At 39.8% G+C, this 19,260-nt stretch overlaps 1 protein-coding gene across 1 annotated transcript in view; it reads right to left on the reverse strand.

The window, feature by feature from the left end:
- FRMPD1 (FERM and PDZ domain containing 1) overlaps window positions 1-18,519 on the reverse strand; it is a 45,246-nt gene extending 26,727 nt beyond the window's left edge. Inside the window, exons 1-3 of the mRNA XM_068553086.1 lie at window positions 18,419-18,519; window positions 4,164-4,321; window positions 3,209-3,311 (exon numbers count right to left, since the gene is read on the reverse strand). Coding sequence (XP_068409187.1) covers window positions 3,209-3,311; window positions 4,164-4,321; window positions 18,419-18,519 — 362 coding nt within the window. The remainder of the gene's footprint in view (window positions 1-3,208; window positions 3,312-4,163; window positions 4,322-18,418) is intronic.
- Window positions 18,520-19,260: the final 741 nt, after the last annotated feature.

Raw genomic sequence — 19,260 nt, forward strand, 5'->3', positions numbered from 1 at the left:
CAGAAACGAAGACCCAACACAGCCATAAATAAATAAATAAATAAATTAATTAATTTAAAAAATTAAAAAAAAAAAAGACTGGTACAATTACAAAGCAGCCTCTCTTGCCTCAGCTTCTTTGGCTCAGCAAAATTGAGAAGGACACTGAGAAAGCAGTGATCTGTGAAGGAACTTAAGCTGACCCAGATGCCACTGCTACCTTAAGAAAATCTTCAGATACTTGCCTCTACCATCTAGTCCATACCTACAGCCACTAAATTAAGTCACTTATCTTTCTTTTTTTAAATTTTATTTTATTTTTGGCTGCACTGGGTCTTTGTTGCTGCGTGCGGGCTTTTTCTAGTTGCGGTGAGCGGGGGCTACTCTTTGTTGCGGTGCGTGGGCTTCTCATTGTGGTGGCTTCTCTTGTTGCAGAGCACAGGCTCTAGGCGTGCAGGCTTCAGTAGTTGTGGCACATGGGCTCAGTGGTTGTGGCATGCGGGCTCAGTGGTTGTGGCACAGGGGCTTAGTTGCTCCGCGGCATGTGGGATCTTCCTTGACCAGGGATCAAACCCGTGTCCCCTGCATTGGCAGGCGGATTCTTAACCACTGCACCACCAGGGAAGTCCCCACTTATCTTTCATTTAGTCTATATGATGGAAAACTCATCCGGTTGCTATGACCACTAGCTAGGTTTATGTCCAAAAAAAAAAAAAAAGAAAAAAATTTTAAGAGAAAACAGAGCAATAACACAGATAACTTAGGTTGCTATTTCAGAAAACTGGCTAAACATTCATGAAATAGAATAAATGAATGTGGATAACCATGATCAGATAAAAGCCAACAAGTTTACAGTGTTTGGGCACACAAGGTTGGTGGGCCCAATCATTTAATCAAATACTAGACATTTTTGTTTTGTTATATAATCTCTTAGGTTCCAAAAGTGACCAAATCAACCAGATAAGTGCCAAGCTTCCACTTTGCATTAGAGGACAGAACTGAAAAATCGATTCATATTTTCCTTTATCTCTGCCATTGCTAGAGAAGCAGTTTGCAAAATAATTTCATTTGATTTCTTGCAATATGAACATTTAGGCCAGCTGCTGCCAGTGTGTTACTTCCTCTAATAGATAAACTCAACCTGAGGTTTCTAAGTGCCTGGGGATTGCCTCTTTTCCATTTTATATAAGAACAGGTCTTTTTCAAGAGAATTCACAACAAACCAACGTCCAAGTACTCTCAAAAGGACAGTTTGGCCTCACAGATAGATAATCGGAGGAATTAGAGAGATTTTGTTGGTTTTTTGTTTGCTTGGTTTTTTACTTTTATAAATGGCAATGACACTGGGAACTAAGCTAAAAAAGTAAGCAGTTCCGGGATTCCCACACAAGGCACGTAGCTGAGAGTGCAGATGCAAGCATACATCAGGTCACATCCCCGCTCACGAGTCTTCAGTGGCTCAGTCTTCCAGGAGGAGAATAACCCCTGAACTTGCTGTGTCAGCACCAAGACCCTCCATCATCTGGGCCTCACTTCCCAGAACTTTTCTCTAGGTATCCAGTGCCTTAGACAAATTGAACCGCTCAGTGTCCCCTACTCCCCAGCCAGTCACTCCTCCTTATCACTTTGCATGCATCATCCTTCACCTCCGTCTTTGTGGCCCAAATTCCACCCAGCATTAAAGGTAGAACTTGGCCAGCTGAAATACTTCTGTACTCTCCTCTGTTTTGTCAGACCACAACTTCCCCACAAGTTGAAGGAATCTCCAGCGTTTACAGCCCCTTTCCCCTGCTTCTCTTGAGGCACTGTCTGCCCTCAATCTTAGCGGGGTATACACGAGCTGTCTCTGCACTACCACCCTGTAAGTGTCTGGGGAGTGGAGTCCCTTTGCCCCCCAGGGTTCCTTGCCCATTGAACAGATCAGGGTTCAATGTTACCTAAACATCCAAATTTTGGTCTACTGTTTTAAATTGTGAATACTTTTGTTTATTAGTCAGAGTTTGATCTATCTAGCCTGGCAGAGATATTAGTAGCAGTGAAAATCTAAAATTCATTTGCTGGAATTGAGAAATTCTTTGAGAAAACCACCCGGCAATTGGGAAAGCAAACTTCATGATTTCCATAACCATATTTCATTTTTTAAAATGAAATAATCAAATCCTTTCCTGGCTGTCCCACCCACTCACCTTATTCCCTGGCAATCTTGAAGCAATATTGGGCGTGGTTGAGAGGATTCTATTTTCTACACTATGATGGATTCTCTGTAAATCTTATGTCTCTCCGCAGCGAGACTGTGGACTTCCTGAGGTTGGAGACTGCATCCTGCATTTTCATTTTCTCTTTCTCTGACTTTGTTATTGTTGCCTGTTATTCAGTGTGTGCTGCACACGATAGGCCCTCAGAAATGAAAACCACCACTCACAAAAAGGCACAGACTAAAGTACAAACTTGAAGTATCTTCAAGCTGGCTTTCCTCTAACTCTATTTCTCGTTTCCCTTTATTTATATTAAAGTCATTAAAACAGTGTTGGGTGAAAGTCTTAAAAGACAAAGGCTGCACGTGCCTATAGAACATCTGTCAGGCCTCCTCACTCCTGTCACTCACTTCCTCTGTTTTAAAACCAGGGTCACCAACTGTCAGTGCCAACCACATTCACTCATTCCACTGAGCACCCACTGTGTGCCTGGTCTTAAGGAGATCATGGTCAAAGCAGAAAGTGAGACATTTACAAAAATCACCATGACACCAGGTAGAAGTTTGTAGGTGCCATACCAATGGAACTACATATATGCCTACCAGGCTGCACCAAGAACATTTAGGAAGAGATATTAAAAGGGTTAAAGAACAATAAGCAGACTTAGTGTCTAATTTTTGGCATATGTTACAACAACCCTATACATCCTTAAGGGGTAGGGCCTATGTATTATTCATAATTACATTCCCCGCAGCGCCTAGCACAGTGTTTTGGGCATTGCAGGGGGGTGATAAATATAGCACCCTGTGCCTCCCCATCACTTCTGTAGGCAGGTGAAAGACGGCAGATAGTAACCGAGATGGAATTCTAAAACAAGGCTGTTATTGCTGCTTTAAAGGAGCCTGGACTTTACTTAAATCCCAGGGATATCAGTTATGCCCTTTCTGTCTCCCATCCTTGCTCTATAATAATCTGTGCAATATATATAATAATATATATAATAATTCTGTGGATGACGGAAGACAATTTAGTACCTCAGAATATCCACCGCTCGTTCACAGGAAAGGTCTTCAGCAGGCTCGTTGTTCATCTGGAGGATCTGATCACCAGGGAGAAGCTTGCCATGAGCGGAGCCTCCTGTTGAAGAGAAAAGAAGTAACGGGTGTTCATGCCAGAAGGGCCCAGACCTCATGTGTCACAGCAGCTCACCTGAATGGCAGCCTGATCCAGTCCCCAGGGCACCGGCTCACCTCCCCCCTGGCCAGACTTGGGCTCACGTGGATTTCAGTTTTCCTGTTTACAAAGCATGGATAACGTACCTACCATCCATCACCTTCAAAGGATGTTAGGAGAGTGTCCAGGGAAAGAAGACTAGCAGAAACTCCCTGAATCAACAGAGCTGGCCAGTGAATCTACTACATTCATTGCTAAAGAACTCTGGTGTGTGTGTGTGTGTGTGTGTGTGTGTGTAAATTCAAATTAATAGATTTTAACTAGTCCCAGATCTCACATCAATACATAGCTGAAGTATGACAAAAAACACTACATATTCCCAGCCTGCTCATCTTCACCCTGATACAGCCTATATTTTACAGAGACTCAAGTGAAAACAAATCAATAATTTCTATTACTGTCTGCCCAGAAACTCTCCCCAGCTCAGAGCATGCAGGGTTCAGAGAGGAGGGCCTGCTGGTCCCAGTACTGTCACTGTCCCTGAGACTGGCCGGGGGCCACGGGTGGGCAAATCCCTGGCTGAGGCCAGTGGACCTGGGGTGCAGATCAGCAAGTGCACTTGGAGCTCCTCCCTCCCAGCACCACAGGAAGGCGCAAAGCCCTAGACAGAATTAGGTCGAAATTAGATGTGCCCTGTCTAGCTTTCTGGGGTAGCATTTTCTACATTATGTTATAGCACAGAGAGATGGGAAGAGAACAAGGGATATTTCCCCCCAAGAAGCCAAAATCCTTTCTTGTTTCCCAGTCAGCCCCTACCTGCTGTGACGGCCACCACTGTGAGGGGAAGGGTCTCAGAAATGTGAAATCCATAGTCCTGGAGGAGATCGTCTTTGTCTATTTTTACTGTGTGTTTCACAGGGATGATGGTCTGGGTTGGGATCCCAGGGGGTCCATCAGCTGCAGCATCTTTAGCCCTGGAAGAGAAGGAGTGTGTCAAAAAGACAGAGAGGGGAGTCTAGTTGGTGGCCACAAACTAGGTCAGCCCTAGGCATTCTGGAGGAGGAAGATGCAGAGCTGAGTGGACACCAACTCTCCTCTTGAGAGAGAGAGACGACACAAACGTCAGTAGATAAGGCAGCAGGACGTAGCACCGTGCTCTGAAAGAGAGGTCGTGAAGTGCTGTGGGTACTCAGAGAAGAGGTAGAGCAGTTTTAACTTTGTGGGCTAGAGGAGAAGGAATCAGGGAAGCATTTGCTACCTAGAAGAGGTGGCATCTGAGAGATGTCGAGGGTATATCTACACAGCCCAAATCCTGGCACACAGAAGATATTCAGTAACTGCGGCTGAGTGGATGGATGCATAGATGCATGGATGGATAGATGGATGGATGAATGGATGGATGGATGGGTGCATGGATGGATGAACGGATGGATGGATGGACAGGCATTCCAGGCAGGGGGCACTGCTTCAGCAGAGGTACAGAAGAGGAAAAACATGGACTGTGAATAGGAACAAGGAATTGCTCAGTTTAGATGTCTAATGATGACTAATTTTTATAGGTGAGTTGTTTCTTTGGTGATTTTTTTCTTTTTTGCTTTATAATGAACATTGCTTCCCCTTCAACTTTGTAACTGTGAGGATTCCAATATAAAATCTCAGATACTGCAGACTCCCTCTATATTAATTGTTAAAAACATGTATGTTCTCTATATATCTAAAAGCAGGTAAGTTGAAAGTTGTATTTTCTATCTCTCAATACCACAAAGCAAATTTATGAGCTATTTTTCATTTGTCTGTGGCAAATGATTTTTTTCCTTCTAAGAATCAGTGGTTCTTTCTGAAGAAGGTCAAATAGTGATGGGGTAAGGTATTTACTGTCATTATAAACAACAGAAATGTGGAGGAGTAACAGCTCCCTCGGGGCTCTGCAGCTAAGGTTTATCATTTATTCTCATCTATTTACCAAACACTGTCAGGAACTCTGCCCAATGCAATAGGACCTCGGTTATCTGAAAATCACCTCTCTGTCATTTATAATAATCTCAAGTTTCAACAAGGACCAGGAAATATTAAAAAACTACTTCGTGGAACCAAAATGCGGTGACAAGTCCCAGCCTTATTATGCACATTATCCATCAAGGAGCTCTCTTAGGAGTGAGGAGAGGATTTCTCCTAGGTGAGCATATGGGTAATACTGAGAAGTGTTAGAAGACAGACTTAACAAGAGGGAAGAAACAGAAATCTCTGATAATTTATACTGAATAAAACCCATAGTTATTCCTGATTTAAAAAAAAAAAGAAAACTTTAAAGCTCTGAAAGGGCCTTTCTAAGTAAAATAAATAATATAGTGCACTGAAAGGCAAAAATCAACATCTGTGGTCCTTTGAAAAAGCAACAGGAGGGACACCCTAGACACTACTCCTATTTAATGTGGCAGGAGAAATGCCTGGAATACTTATCAGAGAAGGAAAAATGATAAGAGGAATAATAAGCATACCTTCTTTTTTCCAAACAGCTGATGATCTACACCTAGAAAATGAATTCACAAAGAGAATTGCTAGTGCTTGAAAAATAAGCTTAGTGGAGTTGCAGGATAAACACATAAAACACAGCCACAAAAAGCATCCAACAATTCATTAAAAACAGAGTAGCTGAATGTGTATTAGGCGCTAGGCATTCTTAATAAGCTGATGCAATAAAGGAAGACACAAGTAAAACTGAGGCTGGATTCCTGGTTGGGAAGATTACATATTGAAAAATGAAAGTAAGTACTGAACGAAAATATAAATTTGATGGAATACTGGTTAAAAATCCTTCCAAATTAAAAAAAAAAAACTTGATAAATTGATGACAGTAATAGTAGCAGTAACAACAACAACGATAATCATTTGTAACATTTATTGAGCACTAACTATGTACCAAGGAGTGATCTAACTTGTTTTCATGGCTCATTTGACCCTTACAACACACTTGTGAGGTAGGTATGATTATTATCCCTATTTTATAGATAAGAAGACTGAATCTTGCTTTGAGAGACTTTAACCTGCTTAAAGTCACATAGCTGGGGAGGGAGTTTCAAACTGGGGCTACTTTCTTCAAAGGCACTGCAGCACAGCTGTATAATGCAAGTCACATTTGTAAATGTAACTTTTCTAATAGGCACCTGAAAAGGGGGGAAGAAATGAAAAAGAAACAAGTGGTTTTTAATATATTTTTATTTAACCTTATATATCCAAAATACTATCATTTCAACATGTAATCAATAAAAAAATTATTGATGAGCTATTCTGCACCCTTTTTTTCATATTATGTCTTCAAAATTCAGCGTGTATTTTATACTTACAAAGCATATCAACTTGGATGCTATATTTTCAGCAGAAATTCTCAGATTTCATAAAATTTACATTTAAAAAGTAAATTTTCAGGCCCAAGTCCTTCCGAACATACTTAAAATTTTCCAATAACTGAATGATCAGTCTTTACACCTAAATTAATTAAAATCAAATAAAATTAAGTATTTAATCTCTCAGTCATACTAGCCACATTTTAAGGGCTTAACAGCCATCTCTGGATAGTGGCAACCATATTGGACAGCACAGATCTAGAGCCTATGACAATGTATGAAAAATATACGAGACTCTCATATACAAAAAGAAAATTTCTAACTTCAAAATTGTATTAACAGATGTTAGAGCAAATACCTTAAAAGGTACTTTATGTCAATTTGTCAAATCTTATATAGTTATATAAAATATTTGTTGTGAGATGTGGGTACATTTTAATGTAGAGTGGGTCTCCAAAATATGAGAAAACTTGAAGCCTAGAAGCCTTAAAAGAGTTGTGCTTGAACCTAGATTATTTGACCTGGGAGCCTGGGCTCTTGAACACTAAATACTGCTGCAAGAATGAGGGTAAACAAGATGTGCAAGCACACACTCATGTGTGGGTACACTTGTGTGTGCATACACCCATCTTCCTCTCTTCTATAGATCACAGTCTTAATCTGCTCCTATCAGACAGAGGCGATGATCAAAACTGCATGGCGTGGTCTTCACCAATGAAACGGAATAGAAACTTTAGAAAATCTTTTAAAATATTTGGTGGCTAGCCAGAAATAACTCAACATGGTGACATAATCACCACACTGCAGTACTAAACACCATACAAAGTATTATATTTCAAAAAGGTCAAAAGAGAATTATAAAAGCTAGAACTAAATATGGACCCTTTATGCCAGCCTCCGGAGAGGAGGCACATTTTTAAGGATTAGAAAATTAGAGACAGGCATAAGATATAAGATGGATGGTTTGAATGTGAATTTCAATAGCTAATACATAAATACAAATAAATAAAAGATTAGATAACAGAATAGGACACAAGGAGAAATGTTAAGTGATAAAAGTTTATAACTTCTTCATCTTGTACACAAAAATTAACTCAAAATGAATCACAGACCTAAATACAAGAGCTAAAACTATACAACTCTTAGGAGAAAATATAGGAATAAATCTTTGTGACCTTGGTGTCATATTAGATATGCACAAGCAACAAATGAAAACATAGATAAACTGAACTTCTTCAAAATTAAAAACTTTTCTGCTTAAAAGGACATCACTGTGGACTGCCCTGGTGGTGCAGTGGTTTAGAATCCGCCTGCCAATGCAGGGGACACGGGTTCGAGCCCTGGTCCGGGAAGATTCCCACATGCCGTGGAGCAACTAAGCCCGTGCGCCACAACTACTGACCCTGTGCTCTAGAGCCCATGAGCCACAACTACTGAGCCCGCGTACCACAACTACTGAAGCCCGCATGCCTAGAGCCCGTGCTCCACAACAAGAGAAGCCACCGCAATGAAGAGTAGCCCCCCCTCGCCACAACTAGAGAAAGCCCACACTCAGCAACAAAGACCCAACACAGCCATAAATAAATAAATAAATAAATAATTTTATTAAAAAAAAAAAGGACACCACTCAGAAAGTGAAAAGACAACCCACAAAATGGGAGAAAATACTTGCAAATTATATATCTAATAAGGACCTTGCATCTAGAATACATAAAGAATTCTTATAATACACTTAAACAAAAAAGACAAATAACCCAAATAAAAACTGGGCAAATAATTTGAATAGACATTTCTCCAAAGAAAATATACAAACAGCCAAGGAGCACAAGAAGAGATCATTAGCCATTATGGTAATACAAATCAAAACCACAGTGACATAACACTTTACACCCACTAGGATGGCTATAATCAAAAAGATAGGTCAAGTGTTGGCTAAGGTGGAGAAAATGAAACCCTCATACAGTCTTGCAGTTCCTCAAAAGACTAAACATTGAGTACCATATGACTCAGCAATTCCACTCCTAGGTATATACCCAAGAAAACTGAAAGCATATGTCCACACAAAACTTGCATGCAAATGGTCACAGCAACATTATTCATAATAGCTCCAAAGTGGAAACAACCCAAGTGTACATCAACTAATGAAATGACAAAGACAATATTCCATAGTAGACTATTATTCAGCAATAAAAAGGAATGAAATATTGATATATATTATAACATGGATAAACCTTGAACACATTATGTTAAGTGAAGGAAGTCAGCCACAAAAGACTACAAATTGTATGATTCCATTCATGTGATATGTCCAGAATAGGTAAATCTATAGAGACAGAAAGTAGATTAGTGATTGCCTAGGGCTGGGGAAGGAGGGTTTTGAAAGGAAATGGAGAGTGACTACTAATACGTATGGAGTTTCTTTTTGGGGTGATGAAAATCTTCTAAAATTCATTGTGGTGATGGCTGTACATCCTTGTGAATACACTAAAAACCAGTGACTTGTACATTTTAAGTGGGTGAACTGCATGGCATGTAAATGATATCTAAATAGAACTGTTGAAAATAAGTAAATCAATTAAAAAAATAAAATCCTAGAGGGAAAAAGCTTACAATAAAAATATATGCAGAATGGGCACAAATACATGCAGTAAATACCCAGATTTCACATGCTCAAAGCAAGTGAATTGACAACTTGCACATGAAGACATAAAGCTGGTAAATAACAGAAAATGTACAACCTTAGTCATTGAAGAAGCACAACTGAAAGGACTACAGAGAACTATTACATGTCTACTAAAGCACCAAATATGAATAAAAATAATAAAGCCCAACATGTGTGGGCCCTGGTATTTAAGGCTGACTGTATAAATTGGCTATTCAATCTCTCTGGAAAATAATCAGGGAAATTATAATATGAATTTAAAATTTGATCATTTTCTTTGACCTTCTGTTACCATTTTGACTGACATTCCTCAAAGTAATAACTTCCCTCCCCCAAAATAAAATATTATTTGCACTAGACTATGAATTCCTAGAAGATAAGGGTGACTTTTATTCATCTCTGTGTTCCCTGTGCCATAAAGTCCTAGAACAGAGTACGAACTCAAAAGACCCTAGCTCTTGAATATTCAAAAATATTTACCATAGCTTTGTTTAGAATAGTGGAAAAACTTGAAACCACTCAACAGAGAACAGATAAATCAAGCACAGTAAGGAATTGCCCCAAGACTCTACATCAATGAAGTACCACAAGCCTGTGAATCTTAGACATACATGGAAACACAGCTTAGAAAATACCCTTCCAGAGCATCTTCTAAACTGTGGTTCAAACCCCCTTCTTAAGGGGTAGATCAAATTATTCTGTCCCCACAGCTCCCCATCACCCACAGGATAAAAGTTAAACTCCTCAACTTTACTCTCATGTTCCTTTGTCTTTAAGTTTCAGGCCCTGGCCAACATTCCCTACCCACTCTCCTTCCCAGGCCATCACTCCAGCCTAATCTTACCTGCTGCACCAGTTTTGCATCTGGGCCGCAGTTCATGCAGCTACCTCACAGGAAAACGTGAGGCCAATCAAAGCCCAGCTCAAATGCTGCCTCTTCCAAATGCCTTCTCTGATTTCCTAGCTAGACACAAGTTCTCTCAGCTCTGAGCTCTTCTGGCCCACAGCACCTCAACTTCAGTGATAACTGATTCCATATATCACCACCCCGAATAGACTGTAAATTCTCGGAATGCAGGAACCACTTTTTACCCACCTCTGTATTTCTCACCGTACCGAGTGAAGAACTTTGCCCACAGAAAGCATCTGTGCTTATTAGGTGAATACATGAGCAAAATACTATATAGAGAGAGCATGATGCAAAATAGTACCTCTAATATGATTAGCAAAGGTGGAAATGTATATTTAACCACTAATAAATAGCAGACAATTTGAATGTAAGTGACAGAGTTCAATGTTTGTCATTTGTCCTTTGTTTGCTTAATTTGAAATATAGCTCAGCCTTATGACAATCGTCCTAATCAAGACCCATCTTTTCCATGTCCCAGAGATCAGTAAATGGTATCAGGACGAGGCTCAGTTGCTCAAGCCAGACTCCTGGGAGTCATCTTTGACTTTACCCTGCTCTCACCCCTAATATCCTATCCGTCAGTACTACAAAAGATCTCCAAGATGTCCACTTATCTCTATCTCCATGACCACCATTCTATTTCAGGACCCTGTTACCTGTCCTGAAGAAGATTTCTGTAACAGTCTCCTAGCTGGTCTCCCCACTTTTCATTCTTGTCTCACCTGAATGATTCTCCATCCAGCAACCAGACTGATATTATAAATGCAAACCTGCTCATATATCTGCCCTGACTAAATGGCCTAATCCAAAATCCTTAATATGGCTTAATACAGTGCCTGCCCACCACTGAAGCCTCTACAATGAAGCCATTTGTTCTCTCGATATTTTTGTTCCAGCCAAACTAATATCCTTGGAGCTCCCCAAATACACAAGGTCTTCCCTCTGCCTAGAATACCGCCCAACCCCTAACATAACACTCTTTAGAAATTTCCCAAAACACCCAACCATACACTATCTGCCCAGCTCCTACTCGATCTTCTGATTTTGGCAGAAATAGTCCTCTCCCTCTGCTGAACCTGTACACAGAACCTGTACATCCCTTTTTGAAACACACATCATATTTGAAATGACCAGTGTGAAGTCTCTTGTCCTTTCTAGACAACAGCTCATATGGCAAAACCATGTCTTTCTTGCCCCATGTGCTGAACTCAATGCTAGGCATAGAGCACGGCTTAATAAATGTTTGGAGACCAAAAGAAAAACACAGACCTTACCATGTTTAGAACAGAATCCATTTTGATGCTTTTCAAGTGGGTAGGCTTCATTAATCTGACTTTTCCATTTGGAATGGTGTGCTCCTCAACAATGGTAGACAAATGAAGCCCTGCTGTGTTGACTAATCCCTGGATGGTATCAGGAACTTTGGTCCAAAGTCTGTTTTTTGACATTTTCCCCAAAGGCCACATTTCAGCTTTTGTTTGGAAAGGGATTGCTTAAGAACAGGACCAAACCGTGGCCTCTCCTCACAAAGAATGTTCAATATTTGACAGAGAACTGAAGGAAATGATCTCTGTAGCAAAATTTCCTCCTCTGAAGAACCTTATAAATATCAAACTAAGCGCCGACAATCCAAAAACCTATGTCTGATGCCTCTGTAATGGTTTCAAATCATAAATCTGAGGTCATTGCTGTGATTTTACTTTGGAACAGCATAAGACCTGGTGACACTAATAGAATTCCTGTCAGATAACTGGATCAAGCCTAAGGTAGAACTAGAAAAAACATGTAAAATTTATCATGAAAATAGCCTCGTGTAGACTAATTCTGTATTTTATGGGTCATAAGTTCATACTGAGCTGATCAATAATGCTGAGAAGAAAAAATAACAGAGATAGATTAGGTTTCAAATATTCTCTGGCTTTTTATCTGCTCTCTAATACGTTGGAAAATATATTTTGCCTCTATCTTGTAACAACAAAGAATTCACCTTTGAGTTCCAGCAGGATGTGGAGAAACTACTTTGAATCTATGGTTAAACACTGTATTATGTTCAGCTTGAGTGATTTTAAAAGCTAATGTCTGGTATAAGCTGGCTTTTTAATCTAAAGTTTATTCAAAGAAAGAAGAAATAGAAGTAGCAGCCTGTACCAGAAAGAAATTTATCATGTAGTCATAATCATAGGACTATGCTTGTGGCTGTGAAAGTTTCTAGGGGACCACTGAATGTATATATTGTAAGTACAGTGCAAAGGCCTACAGTTGAGAGGAGGAGAAATTATTCCACTGTTACTTTAAAAAGGAGGTTCAGGAGACAATGGCAACCCTGCAGATGCAGCACAGGAGCCTTCTAACCTGTTCTGTTTGAATCTTTCTGCTTTTGCCCATGGGTCAAAAAGCAATAAAAAATTGGTACCTGAAATGGTCTTTCTACATCATTAGGAGTATTATAAAGGTCAAAGATACCATCCCTATAATTAGTAAACAGACTATGGTTATAATGAACAAGTAAATTTGTAAAGAGTGCAAAACCAATAGCCAGGGCTCTGATACAATGATGCCATGATGCATGTGTGTGTGCGTGTGTGCATATGTGTGAATATGTATGCCTGTGTGTACATGTGGGTGTGTGCACATGTGCGTAAACATGTGCATGTGTGTTCACTAGTATTAAGATTCAAGATAAATTGAAGGAAAGAAATCTTTTTAAACCCTGAGGATAAAACCAAGCACCAAGAAGAAGGCATCAAATTCATCAAGCTCTTTATTTTTTTTAAGTCTTGCTCTATAAAACTATTTCTGATTAAGCATAAGAGAATTCAGTAAATCTTATGCAAAATTGTTTTAATAATACAATAAAATTATTCTAAAGTTCACATGGAAGAATAGGTAGGTAAGAGTAAAAAAGTGGAAAATGAAGGGTGATAAAAGTCTAGTTTAATAGATAATAAATGTAAATAGTTTTAATACAGGTGTGTGAAAACAGGCCGTTAGATCAATGGAACAGAACAGCTAGTCCAGGAAGAGATACAATTTCCCACTTACAGACACAAGAATTTCATATATAATAAAGTGAAGAAAGGAAAGATCACTCACAGTTAATGGTGATGCAAACATTACTTATTTTGGAAAAAACCAAGTTAGATCTACATCTCACAACCTATACGAAAATAAACTCCAAATTTAAAAATTGAAAATAAAATATCTTAAACTATCAAATTGAAAACTAATTAATTAAATTATTTATTGGGTGAGGATTTTCTAAGCTTAGAAGCAATCAAAGAAATCACCAAGAGAATATCATTTATATAAAAATTGAAAATTGTAGGAGACAAAAAAATGGCATAATTAAGTGGAAAAGTATTCTATAACATGTCATTCTCAGTTTATCACCTCCCTAGTTATACAAAGCTGTTAAGAAGATTACAATTTAGTTCAAAGCCAAATGGTTAAAAATTAGTTTATAATGTAATGTCACTATGTTGCAGCTTTTATTAAGTAGTTTGTATTACACTATTTTTACAGAAATTCAAAACATGTCACAGAGACCACTTGGGGGGTTAGTTACTTCTAAAAAAGCATTGATACTGTAAATGTTATTTTTATATTGGAATGTGAAATTAAGTGGTAAGAGAGTAGTCATCTTAATAATATCTGAGTAATTCTGTGTTTCTACAATTATAGGTATCACTAGGCTTCCAATCTACACAAGCACACACATACATTCAAACTGAGTGCCACTATCCGAATTTGACTAGTGATTTTAACAATAACCACCCACTGAAAATTAATTTAAAATTGAAGAAATCAAAGCAACTTTAAAAGTTGACGCTCTTCCCCAGAAAAACATCCATTTTAAGATGCATTATAAAGCTCTAACATTACCAAGGTTCATAAAAGTTAACAATTTGTTTAATAATGTTTGGAAATGGAAATTGTTATTTTTGACTAATTTCCTCCTAGACAATTCAATTAGTGTCAGAGATAAAGTTTAACTTTTATGGAAAAAATGGCAATTACAAGTGAGCAAGTACAACTGGCTGAAATGAGTGGAAGCTTTTAAAAGTCTGAAAAAAAAACAGGATTGCTAAAAGATGCATGTAAAATTATATGACTGCAGATTAACTTCTGTTTCCTTTTATTTAAAATTTATTTTATTTATTATTATTTTTTTATTTTTGGCTGCGTTGGGTCTTCGTTGCTGTGCATGGCCTTCCTCTAGTTGCTGCAAGCCGGGGCTACTCTTCATTGCAGTGCATGGGCTTTTTATTGCAGTGGCTTCTCTTGTTGTGGAGCACAGGCTCTAAGCGCGCGGGCTTCAGTAGCTGTGGTACGCGGGCTCAGTAGTTGTGGCTCGCGGGCTCAGTAGTTGTGGCTCACAGGCTCTAGAGCGCAGGCTCAGTAGCTGTGGCGCACAGGCTTAGTTGCTCCACCGCATGTGGGATCTTCTCGGACCAGGGCTCGAACCCATGTCCCCCGCACTGGCAGGCGGATTCTTAACCACTGCGCCACCAGGGACGTCCCTATGTTGCCTTTTTTCTGGACTATAAAAAACACTTCAATGTACTTCTTTCATTTCTTGACCTGGCTATCAGGAAACTCAGAGCCAATGTTAGTACTCAAATGCTAAATCCTACATCTAATTGGTTTGCAATCTATTTACAAAATTTCCAGTCTTTATTTAAAAGTTTTTATGAGTTTTAAAACTATAAGCCATCAAAAATTCCTCTTGGAAGAAGAAAGGATGTAAAATTTAAATATATTTTAAATAAATATAAATAAATAATATAGTCCCTTACTATGAAAGCCCTTAATCAATAAAAATTCATTGAACATCTACTACATACTATGTATGCACTCTTCTAGGGCTGAAGATACTTTGTAAGACAAGGCAGTCATGGTCTTTGGTCTCATATGTGGCAGGAGGGTTGGAGGAGAAGAGTCATATAATAAACAGGTGGGGGAGGGTAAACAAAGAACAAGTAAATAAATGGATATGTTATTATAAAGTGTGGTGAGGCGGGTAAGCACTCTGCCAAGGAAGCAGGAGGAACAAGATGAAGTTGGAGAGTTAGACCAGGAACAGATCATAAAGGGACTTGCAGGCCGTGGCGCAATGGCAGGTGGGCCACTGAATGGTTTGAGGTGGGGTAGAGCCTGGGGCGAGAATGTGGGACACGAGCAGTTTGTATCCCGAAGAGTCCACTATGGCTTCAGGGTGGAGCAGAGAAAGAGTGAGTGACCACGGCAGTGCCCTCCAGGGACAGAGAGGTGGACAGATCGGAGATATGTTTGAAGGTGAACTGACAAGAGTTGCTGATGGGGTGGAAACAGAGTGTGAGGAAGAGAGGAAAATTCAGTTTGACTCACGGGTCTCTTGATTAAGCAACCGGGTGGCAGGTGGTACCATTTACTCTACTCCAGGGAAACTGCAATTATTTATGCTTTCCAGTTCTTGATCACTTTCAAGTAATCTGAGGACACCAAGAACCCAGCCTGAATCAAGGTTGCAGGATTAGAGATGAGAAACAGTTTAAATAAGGTTACATGTGATTTATCCTAGAAACACAGAAATGATGTCTTCCATGGACACTGCCAGGAAGCTTTCCCTCTTTTTCTGCTCTCTCTCAAGCACTTGGAAAACAAACTTCCTACTAGACTCATGGAAAGATGCTCAACATCAGTAGCCATCAGGAAAATACAGATCAAAACCACAATGAGATACAGTACCACTTCACACCCACTAGGATGTCTATTAAAAAAAAAACAGATAATAACAAGTGCTGACAAAGATGTGCAGACATTGGAACCCTCATACCCTGCTGATGGAAATGTAAAATGGTGCAGCCACTTTGGAAAACAGTCTGACAGTTTCTCAAAAGGTTAAACATCAAGTTGCTAAATTACCCAGCTATTCCACTCCTAAGTACAAACCCAAGAGAAATGAAAACATATGTTCAAAGAAAAACTTTTACACAAATGTTCATAGCAGCATTATTCATAATAGCCCCAAATGGAAACAACCCAAGTGTACATTAACTGATGGACATAGAAAATATTCCATAATGGAATATTATTTGGCAATAATGCTACATGCCAAACATGCTATAACATGAGTGAACCTTGAACATTATGCTAAGTGAAGGAGCCAGGCACAAAGACCACATATTGTATGGTTCTATTTATGTGAAATGTCCAGAATAAGCAAATCTATAGAGACAGAAAGTAGATGAGTGGTTGCCTAGGGCTGGGGGAGGGGCAAATGGGGAATGACTGTTAACAGTTATGGGGTTTCTTTTTGGGGTACTGAAAGTGTTCTAAAATTAGACTGTGGTGATTGTTGCATAATTTTGTATATATACTAAATATAAACTGTATATACACTAAATAAATCTGTACATTTTAAGTGGGTGAATTTTATGGTATGTGAAACATATCTCAAAATAGATGTGAAAAAAAAAAAAGCTTCCTAGAGGCCAATGTTGACTTTTGTTTACATTCTGTGAGAGAAGCTAGATATTAGAGAGTTCCAAGGTCAAATATTCAGGCAACATCAAGTTAAAGTTACACAGGTCTTTTTCTGCAGGACTTCTCAGAGCCTTTAATGTGCTAAAATGCACTATGAATCACCAAGAGTGGGTGGGTAGGAGTGGGATATAGGCTGTATCACTTCCTAAATATATCTAGCCATGGAACATTTTTTTAGTAGAGAGCATCACACAGGACTAGGTTTTGCAGAATCCACTTTAGAAAACAATGTACCTAGGAGTTTTCCCATTCATTCACCAAGCACTACTTGACTACTTGCAATCTCCTGGAACTCAATCATCTCTGGGCTATGAGATGTGGCCGGTACTTTCCCTGCCCTCCATAGAGCTTGTGGTCTAGAAGAAAGAAAAGGGATGTGCTCAAATTTAAGTTGAACACACCAGAAGAAGCACAATGCTGATGCTACAAACCAAATACTATGGGGCCCCCTGGGAGAGATTAATTCTGACTGTGGGCTGGGGAACACTTCATGGGAGACCCAGCATTTCAGCTAGACCTTGAACTGTGAGTGGGTTCTCGACACATGGAGATGGGAGGAAGGGATGTGGCACAGAAACCCAGGTCTAAGGGGTGGAAGGGGAAGTTGGGTGCTTGTAGTAGGGGAATAGCAAGTAGATCATTTCAGCTGGAGTATGATGTTAATGAAGCAGAACAGTAAGACAAATAGCTGTAATGGATTGTGGGTCAACCATGGAGCACCTTGAATGTCTAACCAAAAAATGTTTAAATTCATACTATAGGAGATGAGGACCCATCAAAGGTTTCAGAGCAGGGGGTGGGGATGGTCATAAACTAGTCACTCTCTGAGCCTCGGGGTTTCACCTGTAAAATAGGGCTAATTCTCCCAGCCTTATCCCATCCTAGCGTCTGAGGATCTGAGCACTTGGCCAGAGGGCAGCGCAGCCCTGAGCAAGGTTTATTGCTCAGCAGCACAACAGCTGTTTCCAGTTCCTTTGGAAGAATATGTGTCTCAGAAACACCTGACACGTGATATTTCATCTCTGTGTCAGCGCCAGATGGGAAATCTGAGACTGAAAATGAGCGCTTTGAAACAGAACATATTTTAAGTTCTCTTGTAGCAGTCAAATCAAATCTGTATTTGATTTCATTTCATTTTGTTTAGAATGAAATAGGGACTGCAAGGAAGGAACAGCTGCTGTAAACAAAGACAGGGCAAGAGTATAAACAGCAGATTGCCTGACATCAAGTACTATGACAAGGGGCGTGTGTGAGACAGCCAGAGACTGGGACAGTGATCATGTGTGAGTGTGGATTCAAAACAGTGTGTGTTCCAGAGTGTAGGCACATGTGTGCGAGTGTGTCAGTGTGTATAAGTCCATCTGTGTGTGAACGTGCGTGTCTCTGTAAATGCATGTGTGAGTATCTCTGTGTGTCTATGGGTGCCCCTTGAAGGATGCAGGGGGAGGGACAGAGAGAAAGGCACTCCAGCGAAATTGCTGACCCATTTACACTTCTTCCATCACAGGGTGTTAAGAACAAAGCAAGCCGGAGACAGTGATCCCCAGACGCTGCCAAGACTGCAAAACTTCCTCCCACGGGGACACCGAACCCTTACAGACAGAAATCTCTGTCAGCCCAGGAGCCTTACCGGGCCGAGCTGTCCCGGGAGCGCCGGAGCCACCTTGCCACCATTTGTTCTATTCTGTGTGCTTTCCGTGTCAGGAATAAACTGGTCTCCAGCACTTCCATTTACCTAAAAGGAAGAAGAGTTTTCTTAAGAAGCTAATCAAAATATTTGGAAGAGGATTCTGACAAATCACTATGATGCTTCCTGTATTTGCCAATTTTAAGACATGCTGATCAAATAACTAGGGCTCTCTTTCTATCTGAAATTAACATACACAGATGCTCAGTGTCTACAGAGAGAACAACGTTAGCAGCCCTCTGCCCTAAGGAGTCCACAGTCTTGTGGTACACAGATAGGCTTTACATCTTAAACGGTTCAACATAAGGATTAGGGAATAAAATAGATAAGCCTTCTCAAACTGTGACTGTGACCCATTGTCAGAGACACACCTTCTGTGTGACACTGCTCCCCCCACCTCAACTAAGTGTGCATCCCTGGACGGCACAGCTCCATTTTGCCTGCATCAGGAACTGCATGGACATGGAAGCATTCTAATCACATTGTGCCAACTCTTCTGAGTGCTGCTTCTTTTGCTCAATATTTTATATCTAATTTTTGAATAGGAAATTTTGAATTTGTATAATTCAAACCCCAGATTGTAAAAAAAAAAAAAAAAAAAAAAAAGGATACACAGTTACTGTATTGTGCACTTAAAAATTTGTTAAGAGGGTAGATCTCACGTTAAGTGCGTTCTTACCATAATAATAAAAAAAACATTTTTGTACAGTGAACTTTCTCCTCTCTATCCTTCCCTGCCCCCAGCCACTCAGTTCCCACACCCATACATAATCACTCCTCTCCTA

Source organism: Eschrichtius robustus, chromosome 10, assembly GCF_028021215.1.
Source record: "Eschrichtius robustus isolate mEscRob2 chromosome 10, mEscRob2.pri, whole genome shotgun sequence".
Lineage (NCBI taxonomy): Eukaryota > Metazoa > Chordata > Mammalia > Artiodactyla > Eschrichtiidae > Eschrichtius > Eschrichtius robustus.